The sequence below is a fragment of the Pogona vitticeps genome, chromosome 1, assembly GCF_051106095.1.
Source record: "Pogona vitticeps strain Pit_001003342236 chromosome 1, PviZW2.1, whole genome shotgun sequence".
Classification (NCBI taxonomy): domain Eukaryota; kingdom Metazoa; phylum Chordata; class Lepidosauria; order Squamata; family Agamidae; genus Pogona; species Pogona vitticeps.
The window spans coordinates 216,477,069-216,497,646 of record NC_135783.1 but is presented as its reverse complement, the minus strand read 5'-3'; the positions used below and the strand labels follow the sequence as shown (position 1 = coordinate 216,497,646).

Genomic DNA, 20,578 nt, shown 5'->3' with positions numbered 1-20,578 from the left:
GGAAAATTGGAGATATTAGAGGAACATTTTGTACAAAGATGAACATGATAAAGGACAAAAATGGGAGGGACCTAACAGAAGCAGAAGACATCAAAAAGAGGTGGCAAGAATACACAGAGGAATTGTATCAGAAAGATTTGGATATTCCGGATAACCTTGGCAATGTAGTTGCTGACCTTGAGCCAGACATCCTGGAGAGTGAAGTCAAGTGGGCCTTAGAAAGCCTGGCTAACAACAAGGCCAGTGGAGGTGATGACATTCCAGTCGAACTATTTAAAATCTTAAAAGATGATGCTGTTAATGATGCCAGCAAGTTTGGAAAAGTCAACAGTAGCCAGAGGATTGGAAAAGATCAGTCTACATCCCAATCCCAAAGAAAGGCAGTGCCAAAGAATACTCCAACTACCGTACAATTGCACTCATTTCACACACTAGCAAGGTTATGCTCAAAATCCTAAAAGGTAGGCTTCAGCAGTATGTGGACCGAGAACTCCCAGAAGTACAAGCTGGATTTCGAAGGGGCAGAGGAACTAGAGACCAAATTGCTAACATGCGCTGGATTATGGAGAAAGCCAGAGAGTTCCAGAAACTGGGACGAAAGAACATAAAAAGCAGGGTTCATTGCAGGTTCCTAGGACATTCACTACCAGTATTACTACTATATAAAGTATGAAACAAAGGTCATATATAGTTTTAGAGAAAATTAAATAATTCAGTGAAATCAATGGAACATCTCATGACTTACACAATCCTATTGATTTCAGTGGGTTGATACATCCAGTACATGAACAGATTATCTGTTCGAACAATGCATCATGCAGGCTTTAAGTAATATAACTCATTTGTTTACTCAGAGCATTTTAATATCATTTCAGACAGGGTGGATTTGATTTAAAATCATGGTTTAAATTATTTAAAAAATTGATTTTTAATGATTTAAATCAATTTGATTAAAAAGACATCATTGATTTTTATCCACTCTGCTTTTCAATTAGCATTCTTTTCTAGGTGATAAGGAAAATCTATTCCATTATTGCACGTGAAAACCAGTGAAAATAGAGGCCACTGCAACAAACAAGAAAATACATACTGCTTCTGTATGTGTGTTTGTGGATATGCATATATAAGTGTACACTAGATACAGGCTGGAATCCTATGGGTGTGTGAAATGTAAATCCCAAATTAAGCAATGGTGTTGTTCTGACTACAGTGGGGTCTTGACTTGAGAACTTAATCCGTATTGGAAGGCGGTTCTCAAGTCAAAAAGTTCGCAGGTCAAATCTGCATTTCCCATAGGAATGCATTGAGAACCATTTGATCCGTATCTGCTCTTTTCCGTCCATAGAAACTAATGGGAAGCTACTATTCCGCCTTCGACCACTGGAGGGGGATATTTTGTTTCTTTTTTTTCTTAGGTCAAGAAAGGTTCAGGGAAAATACAGTCCAGGCAGTACAGTACCAGGCAGTCTGAAGACTGTCTCCCAATCCACTCTCTAAACGCTGGTAGGAGTGAGGAAGCAGACAGGCACTCTTTTCACTAGCCAACAGTTAACTGAAAGTTCAAATTTTGCACTTTCCCTGCCTCCCACGTGGTTTTTTTCATTTCTTAACTCAAATCTAAGTATGTAAGTCAAGTCAATATTTTCCTATGAGAGCGGTTCTTAAGTCAAAATGTTCTTAACTCGAGCTGTTCTTAAGTCAAGACCCCACTGTATCTGCTACACACTCAGATGTAACCAGGTCATGCACTCAGTCATTCGTCTGAATATATAACAGATAGCGAGAAAATGGCAAAAAGCACCCTTATTTCCTTTCACAATGATTCTAGCCACTGTATTACATACTACACATATCTATGTGTGTTCATGAGACCCAAGAAAACATTGCACACTACAATATTGAAACAACTCATGCTTCAGCATGGATTTTCATAAAATGAAAGGATTGGCAAAGTTTCTTACAACCAGATGAAAAATCTTATTCTGAGAAATTCATGATGCTCTCACAATCCAGTATCTTGGTCTGCATCTTATTTATTAGGCATCCTTCAGTCTCGAGAGACTATGGTAACATGCTCTGTACGGAGGACTTTGATGCTATATGCATCGCTGGTTCCAGTGACATCGCAGGGGCTGCCAGAACGACATGAACTGCCTCCGGGACTCTGGCTCCAGATTTTGCCTCGAGATTAACTCCTGAAGCCTTTTCCATCAGTGGATATAGCCACAAGGCAGTGGAAGTTTGAAACTGGAGTTTTCCTTCTCCTAGATGGGCTGCCTTCCAAGGCTGACGAGCCCCACCTACCTGGCTCTGCATCTTAATGCTCCACATATTTAGAAGACAAAACACTGTGAAGTCTAAGTCTTCTATGGCCAGAATTTAGCTTATACCTGTATTTAAGATACGTGGCAACTGGGTAAACAGTTCATGAGATGAAGGTGCATCTCAGGTATCTATGGTCATTTTATTTAATTTAAATAAAATGTGTGTGTGTGTGTGTGTGTAAATAAGTTATGCAACCACCTACGTATGTCCACCACTATATTTAACCAAATGTGTAAAAAGACTTTTTGAGTCAGACATACTTAAAGATAGTTAGCAGCTGCAAGCAAAGTTCCTCAGAAACGATAAAAGCTGAGGTATAGATTGGTTAAATTGTGTTTTATCTTCATAACGTAGTAGGACACAAAGTCCCTTGCTTGAAATAAATTCCAAATAAATATAGAAAAGAGAGATAAGACACCATTAATACAGGTATAAATCAACAGCAGAATATTAAATTTTTTTAATGAGAGCCAGTGGTACAAGTTGTATCCCTACCTACAAATAATTTCATTCAATACCCAACACTGTTCAATTTGCAACACATTTGTCATCTTTATCAAATGGCTGTAGTTGAAATTTATAAACTCCTTTGCAAATTAAATTATTCTTCATCAGGGAAAAAACACTGATGGAATTATTAAAATGTAAAGTATTTGTATTCCAATGTAAGATGTGGGTGTTCATTTTATTTACTATCTGAGATAGTGAGAATTAGCTTTAACTATTACATAGTTTGTATATACAATAAAACAGTGTATTACCTCATAATCATATATACACACTACCTTTGTATATCCTGCCTAAAATAAATAAAATATATTTTGTCATCAATAAATCAGTGTAACTTAGCACCTGATACATCTCAACATTTTTTATTAACCAACTCAGGTAAGAAGAACATGCACTCAATTGCCACACAGTTTCTTCATTATAGGGCTATCAGCTGGAGCATTGGTGAAAATGCTTCCTACCACCACATGTGTCCCCCAGAGATTATGACGAATTACTTTACAGCAGCCAAGGTCTTCCACAGAGAATCCTAAATGGCGATAGCGTTCATCAGTTTCAAAAAGGGTGTTGTTTGTGTAAGGGCCAAAAAACTGAAAGTGGAAAAAAAGTGAAATTTAGGATCTATTTGTAGTATTCTTATATACAGCCCAAAATTGGATATTTAACTAATTCTAAGTCCAAACATAAAAGTTTTGAATGTTAGTCCATGTACATTTTCTACCTTAAACTTCTGCACATTTTTATAGAGGAGCAATTATACTATACACTGGTGCCTTGCTTAACGGGCGCCCCGTTTAATGATGAAATCGCATAGCGATTAACTTTTTGCGATCACTTTTGCGATGTTCCCTATGGGGAAAAATTGCTTTGCGATGATCGGTACCCTGTTTCGCTTACCAATCATCGCAAAGTGATGATTTTTTAACAGCGGATTGGTGTTTCCAAAATGGCCGCCGGGTAAAAAAAAAAGGCCGCCCGCTGTTTTCTGGGATGCTTACTGGGCAGCGAAAATGGCTGCTGTATGGAGGATTTTCGCTTAAAGGTGAGTCTGGAGCCCATAGGAACCCATTGAAGGGGTTTCAATGCATTCCTATGGGCTTTTTAATATTGCATAGCGACGAAATCGCTTTGCAGCGATTTTTGCTGCACCAATTCTCATCGCTATGCGAGGCACCACTGTATTATCCTCACAGAGTGGCAAGAGTTTCCTTGCAGGATTAAACAGACTCCATTGATCTATTCCTTTGATGTGAAACTATCATGTTCCTAAGTCCTCTACTGTGAAATTGCAGCTTTTAAGGGGCAATAGCATTGGCCATATTACAACAGGCTATTACGTACAGCCTAACAGAGCTTCAATGAAACCAGTCAACACGCACTAGTAAAAGTAACAGAAAAGCCATATATAACTTCAGTGAAAAAAATATAGTGGCCAAAATCCTGTTGCATGGCTACATCTCTGCAAAAGCTGAGCTGGAAGTGCAATCCCTGAAGCATTTCTATTGATCCCTTTGAAGATGGCAGCAGTGTTGGAGGCAGCAAGACCAGGTAGGGAAGCAAGCGAGCAGCAGGAAGGGGGTGGGTAGCAAAAGGGGCCAGGACAGTAGGATTCTGTTCTCCCACGGCATGAACTGGTTCTTTTTTCTAGGGGTTCGGGATAGTTCATGAGTAGCCACAATCTATGAACCATCACAAACCACTGGCTTTCTGGTTCATGCTCATCTCTACTGACCAGTATTAATAATTCTTTATGCTTTCATCTGACTAGGCTTTCAAACAGTTTTGATCTGGGGACTCAGAATCATCATTGAGGCAAACAAGCAAAATCATGGTATTTTTAACAGATCAGAAATAATACTGATACGGTTGCACATGAGCAGATCTTCAGAGGAGTATCTTGAATATCAACCATTCATAGCATATCATATTCCTGTCCTAAAAGAACCATGTTTATTTCTTACGGGAGCAAAAAGCATCCAAACCAAAAGAAAAATGAAAAACAAAAAACACAACTGCAAGAACTAGCACGCCATAATACCTTGTTTCCCTGAAAATAAGATGTAACCTGAAAATAAGCCCCAGTATGATTTTTCAGGATGCTCGTAATATAAGCCCTACCCCCAAAATAAGCCCTAGTTGAGTGAAACCCGCCCTCCACCATTGTGCAGCAACCAGAAGATGACATGACTATATTTGAATAAATATAGATGGTGGTACATGAAAAAAAAAACCTGAAAATAAGCCCTAATACATTTTTTGGAGCAGAAATTAATATAAGATCCTGTCTTATTTTCGGGGAAACACGGAATCAGAAAAGAAAAGGGAGACCCAGTCATAAAGCTTGTTAAGAAACCTTGGGCCTGTTGCTCTCTTGGCCTAGCCTACTGCAAATGGCTGCTATGAAAATAAAAACAAAAAATGAGAGCAATGAGCACCATTTGACATCCTGGGAGGAAAGGTAGGCTACATGTGCAATAACTAAAAGCAAAACTATCATTAACAAATAAACAGCTTTGCATTTCTGTGTTCTAGTAATTCTTCAGATGATAACAGTTTCTACTATGCTGATTCTACCCCTTACATTTCTTGAAACTTGCAACTGGCCTTCCATTTTGGCAACTGATAATTTGATTTGGCAACTCTGTTTTTGAAGGATTGTCCTCCAATTTGTGCTTTGATTTTGCACTGTTACAACTGGGAAGCCTCAGAGGACGAACAAGGTGTGATTCACAGTTGTAAATAAAATGTAGTCTTTTTTTCTCATTCGGTGATTGACATTTTTATTTATTTATTTTATTTATTTATTTGATTTATACCCCGCCCACCTGGTCTTCCAACCACATTTTCATTTGATGAATGGAATACAGTGGTGCCTCGCTTAATGGGTGCTCCATTTAGCGACGAAATAGCGACTTTTTCGGAGCGTTTTTGCACTTTGTTTAGCGATGGTCCCTATGGGTGATTTTCGCTTAGCGATGGTTGGGACCATGCTTCGCATAGCGATTAAATTTTGGGCCCCCTGTTTTGCTTAATGATGGTTTAAACAGCCTCATGTTTGCTGTTATTTATAAAGTTAAAGTTTACTGTTTAAAATGTTTGAAATCATAAAGTGCACTTAATAAACCCTTTGTTAACCAAATTTGACTTTGTTCTGACTCTTTTTTAATTTGTTGTTTTATTTTCCCCCCATTGAGATGCATTGAATAGGTTTCAATGCATTTCAATTGGGGAACCGCATTTCGCTTCCTATGGCGATTTTCGCTTAAGGACGGAAATTCGTTCCTATTGGAACGGATTATCCGATTTTCAATGAATTTCAATGGGAAACCGCGTTTCGCTTAGCACTGAAATCGCTTAGCAGCGATTTTTTTGGAATGAATTAACATTGCTAAGCGAGGCACCACTGTATTGAATAAAATAAAAAGCCAGGTACACTCTGGTACATGACACAGCTGAAGGGCAAGAAAAGCTGGCACATGCATTTAATGGAAAGCATTCTAGAGATGAATTTAGATGGCCATATAAACAGCGTCAAGTGGAACCAGGAGAAACAACAAGCAGCAGTAACATTCATGCTGCATTGCTAGTTTAACTCAGACTAATGGTGTCCAAATCTGTTCTTCATACCATGCTTTGGTAGAAATACTTACTGGCAGTCCTGATGTTGGGTCAATGAAATCTACCCAATAACCTTCAGCACTTAAAGCACAGCAGATTTCCTTGGCACCATTGATAAACTAAGGAAAAGAGAAAAGGTAAAAATACTAAGAGCACTTTTACAGCTAGTAAATGTTACTTTTTTCCTTCTCCAAAGCAATGTGAAAGTGAAAATAGATCTAGTAGAAAAATCTGAATGACAGCACTAATAAGATTAAAATTAATAACCTATATTGAGATACTATGGTCACATGAAGCTTAGAAGAAATTCTTTGTGCTGGGCCGTAAACGATTAATAGCTTTGAAAAATAAGGATAATAACTGCTTTGATTGCTCATGTGAATTGCAGTGTCATACTTGTCAAGTTCTTTTTTAAAAATAAAATTTTATTTAAAAAAACCTGCATCTTTCCCTCAAACATTATCCATGTCTATATTACCTTACATTTGTTTCCTGTGCTCAGATCTCCAACAGGTAGATAAATAAAGCAAAAGGTGGATTACAAGGGTAATAAAATCATTTCTCAAAACTACTGGTAAGTAAATTATTGTCAAAGTAGATGTATACCTATTTCAACTCAACAACTCATACCATCCACCAGACAATGAACTGCTACAGCTCTCTAATTCACTGATACACCCTAAATGTTCTAAGAAAAGTTACTGCATTTGATGTTTCAGTAAAATACCCAATAAAGGGACTAAACACTTCTGGTTATGTTCAAATAGTGTGATGCAATAAGGGGAAATTTTGACCCAAAATCATTTGGCCACATGTGGACATAATAAGCCAAGATATAAACGTTGCTCCCATATGTAACTCCTCTGCAACATAATTAAACATGTCTCTAACTAATAATAGTTTCCTGATCTGCCTGAATTCAGAAATTATTATTACCAGCTTTGGAATCAACCAGAATATTAAAGCTTTAAACACCTCCACAGGAGTTAAATGAATCAAACTCAATAGGGTTTCATTCTGAACTGATCTGTCAAGAATTGCATAGCAAATCACAGTTCAATATTGGTTCAAAATCCTGTTTTTTTCACAAAATGTTGATCACAGTTTTTCAGTTTTGACAAAAATACTGTGATTAATTTTAACTGGTCACACGGCATGACCAAAAGACTTATTAATACAGTGGGTGATGAACTAAAAATTTTTGTAAAAACAAAACAAAACTTCCAAGATCAATGAAAATGGGTTGCCATTATAGGTTGTATAGAGTAGAAGGCAGCTGGCAAAACCACCACATACAGATCTATGTAGTCACTGCTTCAGTGTCAGGAGGCATAAAGAGAATATATTACTTGAGACGTTCAGATTAAATACATATACGCATCGACATACATAAACACACATTATTTAATCATAAGAACTTCTACAATTAAAGCTAACACAAGTATCTAATTCATGTATTTCCAAATGGCAAGTTTGATCTGGAATATCCCAGTCTTTTACACTAAGTCACACTCGTTTACTTGGAATAAAAAAACCAAACCTGTTATCTTTGTCCCTTGAAGTACGTAACCCAATGATCCTGACAATGAATCGTATAACACAGGAACTGATTGAGATCATGTAACACGACAACTTTAGATACGTCATGGGCCTATTTCTTCGAAGTACTCTAAAGCTCAAGAGATCTAACGATCTGTCTACTTTCATTTCCAACTGTCAAGAGGACACAAGAAATCTACACAAAAAGACGCCTTATGGACTGGAGTCTTTTGATCCTGGTTTGTTACAATATGACAACAGCTACTCGGAACTGGTATTAATTAGAACAACTTGAGTCTTCAATACTGCAACACCTTCCTTTGCCTGCAACTAACTCTCATTATTTTTGCCCAAGTCTCTCATGTTAAGTTAGTTCTCCTGAACTTGTTTCAGACCATCCACAACGAAAACAAATAGACCATTCTATTGTGAATTTGCTGTTAGTAACCTTTAGGCCAGGAGGTTACGTCTACCATCCCAACACCCCTACAGTGAATGTATTAGAATTGACAGGAAGGTGCACAAGGAAGGAGGAGGACAATTAAGACATAATTAGACCAGATTACAATGGCAAAGACCAACAGACCATAACTAACATAGAGACGAGGACATGCTACAACGGAGTTTTACTTTGTATGCACTTTTCATGGCAATAATTGAGCACTACATGTTACCCAATCCTGGACAATCTTAAACAATATAAAGGCTATTTGCAATTGCAAAAGGTTTATAATAGATTTTGTTACTACTGAACACTTATTACAAAATTCTTCAGGATGAAAGGAAAAAACATTAAACCTACAATTTAAAAGTTACTTTCAAAAATAATATTGTATGGGCAAAAGTGTCAGTAAACAAGTACATTGATTAAGCTGTAATTCCTCAAAACTCCTATCAAACATTTAAGCCTGACCTCTAGTGGCAATTTTGCATAAAATTAGTTGGAGAAAACTAAAAACAAGATTGATTTATAATCAAGTACAAACAAGCTCTGGAATAAACATTAGTTTAGTAACTTGAAAACAAAAGATTTAGGCTCTTACCCATGTGGTCTTAAACACTGAATATGCATAAAATACATTAAGTTTCTCTTATACAATCTTGACAAATTTTAAACATAATGTTCAAGTGCTACCCAAGTGCCCAAATTCTGAGTACTTTGGTAACACTGACTCACAGTACCACAATATGACTTTTAATAAACATCCACATTTGGAGTAGGCTCTGCAATCTTACAAGCATTCTAGCAAGTTTCACTAACTATGTTAGTTTAGCAAACCCACATGTCTATCTTAAATGGAACATATATAATTCTTCCATAGTAACAAGGTAGGAAAACTTACATTTTCTATCAGAACTTCTCGCTCATTTTCTACCTCCTCACTCCATGCAGTCATATCATTTATTGTTTTCTGCGTTACTGTTAACACTGTCATATTATTGCAAGCTACATCTGGAAATAGTGACTCGAAATCTGTAAAGAATAAAATGGATCAATGGCACGATTTAGATAATTTTTACAGTTGTTTTACTCCCCTCTAACGCTTCAGTGTATAATTAAGCAGAGAAAAATAAATCATGGTACTATTCATCAATTAACACACACAATGAAGATGCATCTATGCCTGAAAGGGTTATGAAAACCTGCTGGGCAAAATGCTTTTGCTCACATACAGAAATATGTCTTTAAAAATAAATAAATAAATAAAGTAAGTAAGTAAGTAAAACAAGAAATAATTAATTCAGCATTAAAAAAAAAACTCCTCACTGGATCTAGCATATGTACTCCTGTGAAATTTTCATCCTTAAAAGTTTAAGAGACAATTAAATTAGAAAAATAGAGTGGAGGACATCTATACCTCTGCGTAACAGTTCTGGGCATGTCTGTACTGCACATTCTACCTTTGCTGTTTCAAAGTACTTCTTGGCATTATTAACTTCATGTTGTTTTTGGGCAGCATCATTGCTCTGAAGTAAGAAAAATAGGTAATATTCAGATTTACATAAATACTGGTTTGTATCATTTTGATATTGGTGGAGTATAATATTTTGTGCCAGCTTCTGAAACCTTTGGGTCACTAAAAACCCTTCCAGCCAGGATAAACATAAGGCTATTTCTGACAAGCTGTGGGCCATCAGCACACCACTACCACAACAACTGATCTGCAGCCGTGCATGAGCACAGGCTGCTAATTTTGAAATGCAGGATGTGAGTAGAATTATGTGGTAAAGTTCAAAGATCTGTTCTATGGCACATTCAAGAATAATGGTTTCATCCTGCAAAAAAAGAACAGCAATGCTACTGACACATGACAAATTCCATTTTATTGGCCCAAATTGCTCCTTCTATATTTATTAAGATACGGCACTTGACGGGTAGCAAAATATGATGTATATCCCTTTACTTACCTTTGGGTAGAAAACTGACTAAGAGTGCAGTCCACTACATATTTTTAAGAAGAAATGCTTAAAATGGTATTTCTGGAAATTCAAATATGGCCTTCAACAATATTGGTCTAAAGCTAGTCCTAACTAGAGCAGCCCCACTAAGTCATTTTGATTTACATAAGTGTTGACTCACTATTCAGCAACGGAGTTCTTGTTGGGACTAACAATTTGATCTAGGCCATTATTGGCCATCACCTAACATAATCCATACATGACTTTTTAAGTTGGAGAGAGTCAGTGACTCCCAAACTACCACAGAGTAGCAGTTAGCAAGGAAGAAAACCCAAGCAGAGTACTTTGCTATTGACCTATATTCTTACATCAGGCTAGATCTGGTATCCTCTAGATGTTTTTAGACAAGTTTCCAGAAGTCTTCTTAGACAGCACACCCGTACAGGCTTGTGTCCACTCTTATCTAATCTGATAGCTGTGACCCAAAGTACAAAGGCTATTATGTAGTTGCCACACTGATTATTTTATCAATCAACACAAAACAAAGTGATTCTGAAAACAGATAAGCTATTAATAGGCATCAAATTCTTTGCTGATGTTGCTCCATGTTATTACAATACTATGTAGTGGTGCCTCGCTAGACAATGATAATCCGTTCCACTAAAATCGCTGTTTAGCGAAATCATTGTCTAGCGAAAAGCATTTCCCCACTGGAATGCATTGAAACCTGTTTAATGCGTACCAATGGGGAAGAATCATTGTTGTCTAGCGAAGATCAGCCATAGGAAAGCCGCTTTGCGAACCGCCGATTAGCTGTTTAAATCGCTGTCTTGCGAAGCTTAGGTCCCAAAAACACCTGTTTGCGAGCACAGAGGGAGCTGTCAAAATCGTCGTCTAGCAAAAATCTGTTTGCGAAGCAGGGACAAAACATTGTCCAGCGAAATTCCCCCATAGGAATCACTGTTTTGCGAATCGCTATAGCGATCGCAAAAAGCCAATGTCTAGCGAAAAAACTGTCATGGGGGGGTAACTGTTTAGTGAGGCACCACTGTACTCTCTTCATGATTTCAAAATAGATAATGAGTCACTATTCAAAGATACAGCCTGAACTAGTCTCCCTGCTTATAACAGCTGAGGAGGAAGAGTTTAACCTCACTGCTGTGCAAATAGGCCAGGAAGACATGTTTAGGAAAGTGGAAACATTGGGGGGGTGGAGTGTGGGAATCACTATCAAGCCAAATATGGTGGGAGATTTCACTCTGGCCATTACATGAAAAGGAAGGCAGACTGTTGGCTGGCCTTCCCTTCTTTCAGTTTGGAATCTAGCCAAAGAAGCCATTGTGACACCAAAGGTGTCCAGGCTAAAAATCCCGCTTTTTAATGTCAAATTGGTTGCATGAAAATCTTCAATCTTCCAAGATTTGATTCAGGATAAAGGTGCTGAGTTGGCTTGTATCACAGAGACCTGATTGAGAAAAGAAGGGTAAGTCTGTCTCCCTCAGCTCTGTCGTACACTAGGATCAGGCTGGAGGGCAGGGAGGTGACATGGCTGCAGTCTATAAAGCTCAGTCTCACTAACCAATGTTCCATCTAGTAGCCAGGCAATTCTGAATGCATGTTTTTGTGGGACAGTGTTGGGATTCTGCTGATATATAATCCACCTTGCTGCCCAAGAATCTTCCTCTGTGAGCTATGCAGAGTGGTCTCTGTTGTGGCGCCGATGTGCCCCAGGCTTATGGTTGTATGTTGTTTGGGGGTGCACTGCCACTTCCTGGCACCGATAAGAAGTGTCTTTCCACAACCCCACCTAGTGAGCCAGCTATGACCCTTGCAGAGCTGACCTCACTTAGCAACATTCATCCACACCTTAGTTACATCACATCTGCTCTATGTGGAGCTACCATTGAAGAGAGACTGGGATCTTCAACAGATGTAATATGTGGCAGTCAGGCTGCTAGGTGGTACACAGTATGGTGATCATATGGCCCTGATACCGAAAGATCTGCACTGGTTGCCAATTGCTGACTGGTCACAATTTAAGGTATAGGTTTTAACATTTAAAGTTCTAAGAATGGCTTAGACCTGGCTATCTAAGAGACTGCCTGTCCCATTATGAGCCTGAAGCTGTTCAGGAGAGGTCATCTTTAACATCCCAATAGTTTCAGAAACCTGGCTAACAAGTATGTAGGAGCGGACCTTCTCCTGCATAATTCTTGGCAATTGAATACACTCCCTTTGAAGTTGCAATTAGTTTTCATTCTGACTGCTTTTAAGAAAGGAGTAAAAATACTTTTTTAAAGATAGGCTTTTGATGTACACAGTAACTTGTCCTGTAGTGCTGTTTCTACTCTGTATCCTTTGCAATTTAAGTGATTCTTTTTTTAAAAAGTATTTGGATTATTTTTATGGTTTTTCTGGAGGAATGCTTTGCATCATTTTATTTAGGTTTTAGCTGACTGCTGGTCATCTCTGTTGTTTCTTCTAAAAATTTTGTAAGCTGCCTTTTTCTGAAAAAGTGAAATATAAATGTAATAATAAATGTAGTGTCTGAATATGGTAATAGAACTCGAGAGTGCATAGTATGTAAGTATACCATAAGTTCTTTGTACAATGCATACAGTATTCTTATCTTCAAAGGTGTCAGGTATAGCCTCCCATATTTCCCACCTGATCCAAGCATTTCAATTCTTACCTTGAATTCACTGATATATTGAGCCATCACAAATTCATGCCTTTCCCCTGCCATGGGCTCCGCTAATATGTCAGGCAGTTTTTTATGAACCTGTCTTGTCTGCTGAAATGCTGTACCATTGACGTGACAGTCAAAGCCTATATTACCAGGTAGCTGAAACCTCTGATCCTGAGGACCAAAAGGTCCCATCACTTCATCTGGCCACACAGTTCTTGGACCTGTTGAAAGTTAAATATGTGATTGATATCATTTGTAACTGACAAACATTTTTGCAGTCTACTCCATAAAGCTAGAGCTACAATTCAATTAGAAAACCAAGGAAGGCAATCCCACTGATCTCAGTAGCACTGAGTTTAATGTAGTACAAAATACTGACAAATCAAAGTAGCTGTAATTGACACTCCAGACAGATAGTATTTTTGGCAACTATTAATGTGAAATAAATTATTGGAATTTTCCTTACATAAATCGGGAGGTGTAGCAGCAACAGAAGGCTCATCTGAGCCAGAGGATCCTGCTGTGGAAAAAGCCTTTGGAATTACAACCCTTCTAACCAAGGAATACAATCCTGGCAGGTACGTCACGAGTCTAGATCTGTTACAAAGCACCTAAAGGAGACACAAAAAGAACTGAATATAATACAGGTTGCATATGAAAATGATGCCTTTTTTCCCCAGGGGTCCGGGATCCTTTAGTTGCATTCTGAATCTTAGTTTTCTATATTACCAATTTAATGCATTTTCTTTCAAATATGGCTTAAATTTTAGTGGGGAAAATTTCCCATGCAAGAAGCCCCACAATATGTAACACATGGTCAAACTGTTGATCTTCGGTACCAATTATTATCACTTATTATCTAAAGAAAAAAAAGTCAAATATGCACACAGAAAGTGGTCAAATGTTTGCTAAGCAAAGCATATTGAAAGAAATAATAAATGTGTATGCCTGGTCCTCATCCTGGCAAGGTTAGCTAAGCAGAGGACATAAGTTAGTTCTGCTGGTTTATCTAGAGATAACACATTTCCCTCTGTGAAGCTAGCCAGCTAGTTTAGCATAAGCTTGATAACATTTTGTACTCTGGGGCAAAATTCAGCATTGGCACCATGCTGTACTGTACTCACATCTAGACTTACAAATCTCATGACAAAGCCAGAAAAACAAAATCTTAAAAACACAAACCACGTGGGAAAATGGCTTCAGTTTTTCTTCCTGACTCTGAAAACAGCCTGAATCAACAGGGTTCAGCTGTGCGGTATCATCTCAGTGTAGTTTTATTCTGAAGCCTAATGACAACAAATGCCAATGTTATTAACTATTTGCACAACTTATCACTTGTGGTCCAATGCTAGTCTTAAAATCACATCCTCGTCGGTGCTATTTACAAAACTGTTATGGAATTGCAAAGAAGCTGACATGGCCATCATCTTGCACAGAAGGACACCTTTTGTGACATGCAACCCTTCTTTTGTACAAGAGCAGCACTCCTTCAAAGTTGATCCCTGAAGAGCTGCGTACTGGTGGTACACAAATCTGTAATCCATGGGGACATGGTCAGAGCTCACACTTCTTCTCTTTCTCTGTCACCTCACCCAACTTTCCTCCCTCTCCACCCTCCACTTATAAGATGTTGTGAAAGATCCCACTTGCAGGGACGCGAGCTCATTATCTGTAGGATATGTCTGAAATAATGTAAAAGCCTACCAAAAATGAATCTGAGGGTTGCAAGTCGCCAACCTCTATTTTACAGACACAATTCAAAGCAGCCCCACACTTGCACTGTTGATTTGCCCCACCCCAAGCTCTGAGTAACTCATAGACTGAAAGGAATACTGTATTACTGCAGAAAACAGAATGCCTCATAGTATAACTTAAGCTGTACACTGTTAAAAACCAAGGTAAACATTCAATGGTTTTTAAATCTGATGGAGGATAAGCTTTAGGGCAGGATAAATTTTAAGAAACTCACTCTGAAATATGTGTATCGTCTTTATATATTGGCTTTTACATGTAAGAATTCAGAGCCCTCCAGAGTCCTGGCTTAGAGTGCACAAGCAGGACAAAGTAGCCAAAATAACCAGACACTAAGTAGGAGGCAAAACCTTAGTGTTACATCCAAACTGGGACATCTCGCCTGTCAGTCTCAAAGAAGTCAAGAACTGGAAACCAGTTACAAACGATGGTCTCAGATTCTGGCTTGTTAGGGGACTGAAAAAAGAAGAGTCTCCAGGCAGATACAGTACAATGTATGGTTTTGCTTCTTGATTAGTTGACTGCTGGATAAGACCAGGCAACATGCACCAGCACACTGTTAATGAATCCTGGGTCAGGATTACCCAGTATCCTGATTTACTGTTATGTGAGAAAGCAATTATCAGCAAATACTTAGTATTTTTTTCCTCAGGATGGTCTTATGTACACATTATGTAGCACAGCATCAAGTAAGAGGGACTAAAATCCTGGCCTATCTCATGCATGTCACAGTAAAATGTGAAACGTTTCTTCCTGATGAATACAACTAGCTGTAGTGCTAATTTAATTTAAAAAAACAACAGCTCAGACATCAGGAAAAAAAAAGTGTCTTGAAACTACAGCTAATATGGATATATATTGTGCACTGAACTATTCTGATTTTCCATTCATTCTCAGCTCCTTGACTACATTAGAGGTAATGCACTAACCCTAATGATTGAAATCATACCTGACACACAAACCCTATTGAGTAAATTATGCCACATAAGGCTGAGGATGTCTTCAGCGATGGCAATTATTTGGAAAACAAATATTTCTTCCCTGATGGTCTTTAGACTCCTGTGAAATCATTTTTGTTGGGATGCTTCTAGAGCAGTGGTCCCCAACCTTTTTGACACAGTGGACTGGTTGGGGAAGATGGGGTCCCCTGCACTCACGCAAATACACGAAGGAGCAGCACTTCCATGCATCTGGGCATTCGCGCGCATGCATGTAGGGCCGAAGGGTACTCGTGCAACACGCACGCACATCTCCCTGTGCCCCTCCAAGTTTAACAGGTTTACAGAGCTCCACCAAATACAAGTTTACTTAAAGTATTCAGAGTTTAGGTATCCTTCAGTCTCGAGAGACTATGATAACGTGCTCTATATGGAGGACTTGGAACAGTGTCTGGTGTGGCTGAGAAGGCCAATTCGAGAGTGACAATCTCTTCCACACTGAAGACAAATACAATCTGTTCCCTGACCAGCTCTCTGATTTTGCTGCTTTTGGGACTGTCCCTTTGCCTCGGCCTGCTGGACAAGGGTCTTTTCAAATTGGGAGAGGCCATGATGCACCGGCTGCCCACAGGCTGAATGCACAGATGTCAAGGTTTTCCATCTGTTGAGGTCCATTCCCAAGGCCTTCAGATCCCGCTCGCAGATATCCTTGTATCACAGCTGTGGTCTCTCTCTGGGGCGATTTCCCTGCACTAATTCTCCAGACAGGACATCTTCTGGAATCCAACTACCAGCCATTCTCATGAGATGCCTAAGCCAATGCAGATGTCGTTGTTTCGGTAATGTATACATGCTAAAAGTTCCAGCTCGTTCTAGGAGTACTCTATTTGGAACTTTGTCCTGCCAGGTGATACCAAAAATGCATTGGAGACAACGCAAATAGAATGTGTTCAACTTCCTCTCCTGTCATGCACAAAGATTCCAGGACTCACTGTAGTACAGGAGTGTATTCAGAGTGCATTGAAAACATCAATTTTACTGTGTTTTTTTAAGATTATAATCTAATGCATAGATGTTTTAACAAAATAAGAGATTATTTTATCCAACACTCCATGTTAAGCAACAGCACGTTATCTTCAGATTCAGTTCAGTTAAGCCATATGTTGCAATCCATAAAATACTGAGACACATGTACTTTTTCTATTTCTATCTTCAGAATAAATGAACTACGGAAGGCACGTTGTTATGTCTGAACCCACAAAAGTGGAATTAAAAACAATTATATACACCTGCGTTTCTCTGTATAGTATTTGTAAAATTATAAATTGGTCAATAGTACTTACACTGGCCATTTCCATATATCTTTTTGTTTAAACAGTGATTCTCCCTGCAACAGAGAAACAAATCAGAATGACTATTTAACACACTGGGTCTAAACTGTATATAGCTATATCATAATATGATACAACACTGACTGTGCATCAAAACATGTACAAACAATTTACAAATGAGAATCTCCATAAACAATTATAAGAACCTGCAGGAAAATGATGTTAATTTGACAGTACCTTTAACAAAAAGGGAGCACATGAAGCACTTTTATAAAATGTCAGTTTTGAGCACAAAGGAAGTTACAGAATAGGCCAACACTTTGTGCATACCTTTAATGAGATTAATGTTACCATCATATTCATCAAAAGTGTGCATTTCCAACCCTCATACTTCACCCTTATGCCTTATTTCCAATGCAAGCCTAAAGCAATTTCAGCATGATTTTTTTAAAAGAGATATCCTTCTGTACATTGTTTTTATCTTCTTAATTAAAAGATCTATCCTTATGCTGGCAGAGTACAAACCTTAGCCTGAGTATTAACTGTGGTAAAATCAATTTATTTAAAATTCCAAAATTAAATTCAGAAACAAACTTGTAGTTCTGAGATGTGAATACCAAGTTTGAAACATCTCCTTCAAAATGTGACAGCTGGAAACTCACTTCACTTTTGCTGTTCTTTTAATGTTGGTTTATTTATGATTTTGACAGCAATGTCAATTTCCAAACTTTTGACGTCTAGGAACATTTAATAAGTCATTGGTGATTTGGTGACTCCGGCAATTATGACAATAATGAATGAGAAAGGGGGCCGGGAGTTTGAGGGGGACAACTGTAATACAAAGAAACCAGACTATCACTATTTTTCTGCTCCTGTTTTCTCTTCAGCTGCCACGTTCCTCTTCTACAAACAGCTATTTCTGTCTCTTACTTTATCTGTCAGTCTAATGACTTTGTGTTACTTCCCTCACCCTTGTTTCTTCTGCTGGAGTGGGACATGCGGGGCCATCTTTTATCCAGCTGTTTAAAAAAACATTTGGTAAAACATCTTCACAATAAATACAACTTTAAAATGTTCAGTTCAAATACCAAGGAGCCTCTAAACAAGGCCAGGGCAGCACAATCCTATCAGGAGGGGGGAAAACCTTTCTGACTGAAGTCCAGCAGCAACATTTCCGAGAACCACCCCTTCGCTGCTCTCAGAAGCTACCACCAGAAGGTTTCATGTGGCTCACTGCCCGGGAAATACAGTAAAAGAAATGTGTGCCGCAGCTCTTTGCCCCTATTAAGCCCACCTTGATCACCTCACTCAGGGTTTCTTCTGGGGGTCGGTGGTTGGGCTCTGGGATACAAAAGGCAATCCCATATGGAAACTTTTTTAAGAGCCCCCCCCCCCCCGCCTATCTATCTTTTCTATCCCTCCTGCCACAGAGTGATAGGAGTTGGCCTTTGTTTTTCAGGTCGATGCCCTGCGGGGCGCATTTCAGAGGCCAAGCGCGTTCAGGGTTTGTGAAACGGAGGGGGAACCTTAAGGCACCGGAAGAAAAATGGCCGGGTTTGCGTGTGGGGTGTGTGTGTGTGTGGTGGGGGCGTGTGTGTGGTGTGGGGGTGGTGGGGCGTGTGTGTGGTGTGGGGGTGGTGGGGGCGTGTGTGTGTGGTGTGTGTGTGGGGGAAAGAGGGTCGTCGTCACAGAGCCAGCGGGGCGGGGGGAGGTGCGGGCTGTCCAGGGGAGGGAGGGCCATCCCGGCGGTCCTCGGAGGCTCTGCGACGCGACCCAGGCAGCCGCTTTCCTTTCTCTCTCTCCCGTTGCCCCGAGGCTTTTAAGGTCGGAGGGCCCCCCTGACTGAGTCGCCACCTCTCCCCCCCCGCCTCCCACATTCGGGAACTCCCCACTTCTGAGGGGGAAGCCCTGCACTCGCACCTGTAACCCTTCCTCCTCCTCCTCCCCTACCAGGAAGCCTGACTGGACCCTTTGTTTTGGGGGGAGGGGGAGATGACTCCATGACTTTCAGGAGAAGGCGGAGGCGAGTCCTGGGGCCCGAGAGAAGGGCGGCCCGCTGGACTAGGAGTATGGGGTGGGTGGGGAGGGAGGGGAGGGTGGGGGAGAAGAGGGAACCCCCCCCGGCGGGGCAGGGGTGAGGACGAGAAGGCGGGGGGATTGGGCCGCCTTGAGAAGCTCAGGTTCCCGAGCAAAAAGTAAGCGAGGGGGCAGGAGCAGAGGGAGGGAAACTCCATGGGAGGGGGGGGGACGGCGGCGTTAGCAGGGAGTAACGTAACCCCTCGTTACCTCGGTTTCTTTTCCCTTCGCGTTCTGTTCCTTCCTGTAAAATGGCAATCCAGGGAAACCAATCGAGGCTAGCTTTCCTCGATTGAAAGGAGGCGAGGAAGGAAACGCCGCCGTCTGTCGAAGCCCCGCCGGGACGCAGGCTAAACCAATCGATCCGGAGTCGAGATTCCTTTCTCCTTAGAACAAGGGGCGAAGGCGGGAGGGAAGAGCCGTCGTAAGGGCAAACCAATCGCGTCGCGCCTCATCGATGCACACCTGTTGGCTGGGTCAGAAAGAAAAGCGGGCGCTGCTAATCGAGCCTGGCTTAATAGATTGTCCTGCCCCGGGCGGAGTTTTGCAGCAACAGTAAGTGGTGAACGCGGCTGAATGCAGAAGAAACCTTGGAGGAAACATTATGGAAAATGCATCGTGGAAGGTGGAGGAGGATGCTGTTGGGCTGCCGCCGTGCATGGCTTTTCTATAGGGCCAGATCTACCAGAAGGGAGATAGATGGAGGCAGGCGCCTCAGGGAGCCGACTTGTGTTGGCGGCGAGGCAATGGCTGCAGGGCTCTCTGGGGCAGAGTTGTATGGGCCAAGGGGGGGGCCTGTTTTTTGCCCCTTAAGCTAGCCTTCTATTGGATCCCGATGCCAGTCCGCTTCTGCACGTGGAGATAGGGTGAGCATCATCTTTCCGTTTGCTCCAGGCATCAAAAGATCTTGGTCCAGCCTTGCCCCTCCAGTACTGACCACGACGCACTTCCACCGCTACCAAGAGGACCCGCCTTCCAAGAAGGAGGAATAAACTGGAGCTCCCATCAACATCCATGACCATGACTGGGGTGGGGGAAGGAGAGGAACGGGCTGAGGGAGTGAAGGAAAAATGAGCAAAGTGGGGCTTCATCCATGATGGGTAAATCCAACATTCTGCAGGTGATCAAAGAGTTGCCTTTCCTTTGCAGTTTAAGGAAACAAATTAGTGGATCCAAAGGGGCGTTCCATTGCTAACTTTGTAAAGTTACTTTGGGGTGTGTGTGGAAGGTTGCAGAGGGAAAGGAGCAAACTTCCTTCAGGTCCTACACAGCATCCTTCCATTCCTACAGCAGAGCATCACCTTTGGGAGAATCATATATGTACACTTTCCCCTGCCTCTTTACTGCCTGTATCCCTTTTATCCAATTAAGGACCTGCCTCTTCAGACAGGCTTTTAATA

The 20,578-nt window shown here is 40.4% G+C and overlaps 1 protein-coding gene across 2 annotated transcripts; it reads right to left on the bottom strand.

The window, feature by feature from the left end:
• Nucleotides 1-2,770: 2,770 nt before the first annotated feature.
• MMADHC (metabolism of cobalamin associated D) lies at nucleotides 2,771-19,632 on the bottom strand. Of its 2 annotated transcripts, XM_072983454.2 has the most exons (9): nucleotides 19,389-19,518; nucleotides 18,073-18,121; nucleotides 17,115-17,158; nucleotides 13,548-13,692; nucleotides 13,085-13,302; nucleotides 9,852-9,960; nucleotides 9,336-9,466; nucleotides 6,486-6,572; nucleotides 2,771-3,425 (listed from the first exon to the last, which is right to left on the bottom strand). In XM_072983454.2, exons 3-9 carry the CDS (start codon nucleotides 17,127-17,129, stop codon nucleotides 3,231-3,233), a joined length of 900 nt encoding a protein of 299 aa, XP_072839555.1. In that variant the 5' UTR covers nucleotides 17,130-17,158; nucleotides 18,073-18,121; nucleotides 19,389-19,518; the 3' UTR covers nucleotides 2,771-3,230. The 2 variants fall into 2 exon arrangements, with proteins under 2 accessions (XP_072839555.1, XP_020641346.1); XM_020785687.3 differs by lacking the exon at nucleotides 18,073-18,121 and having other exon boundaries at nucleotides 19,389-19,632.
• Between the last annotated feature and the right edge of the window lie 946 nt (nucleotides 19,633-20,578).

Excerpts from the sequence above, each read along its gene's own strand:
- MMADHC (XM_020785687.3), bottom strand. Across the intron at positions 9,467-9,851 it reads CCCAGAACTGTTACGCAGAG|ATTTCGAGTCACTATTTCCA; the intron begins GTATAGATGTCC and ends TATTCTTTACAG. Across the intron at positions 3,426-6,485 it reads ACCCAACATCAGGACTGCCA|TTTTTTGGCCCTTACACAAA; the intron begins GTAAGTATTTCT and ends TTCCACTTTCAG.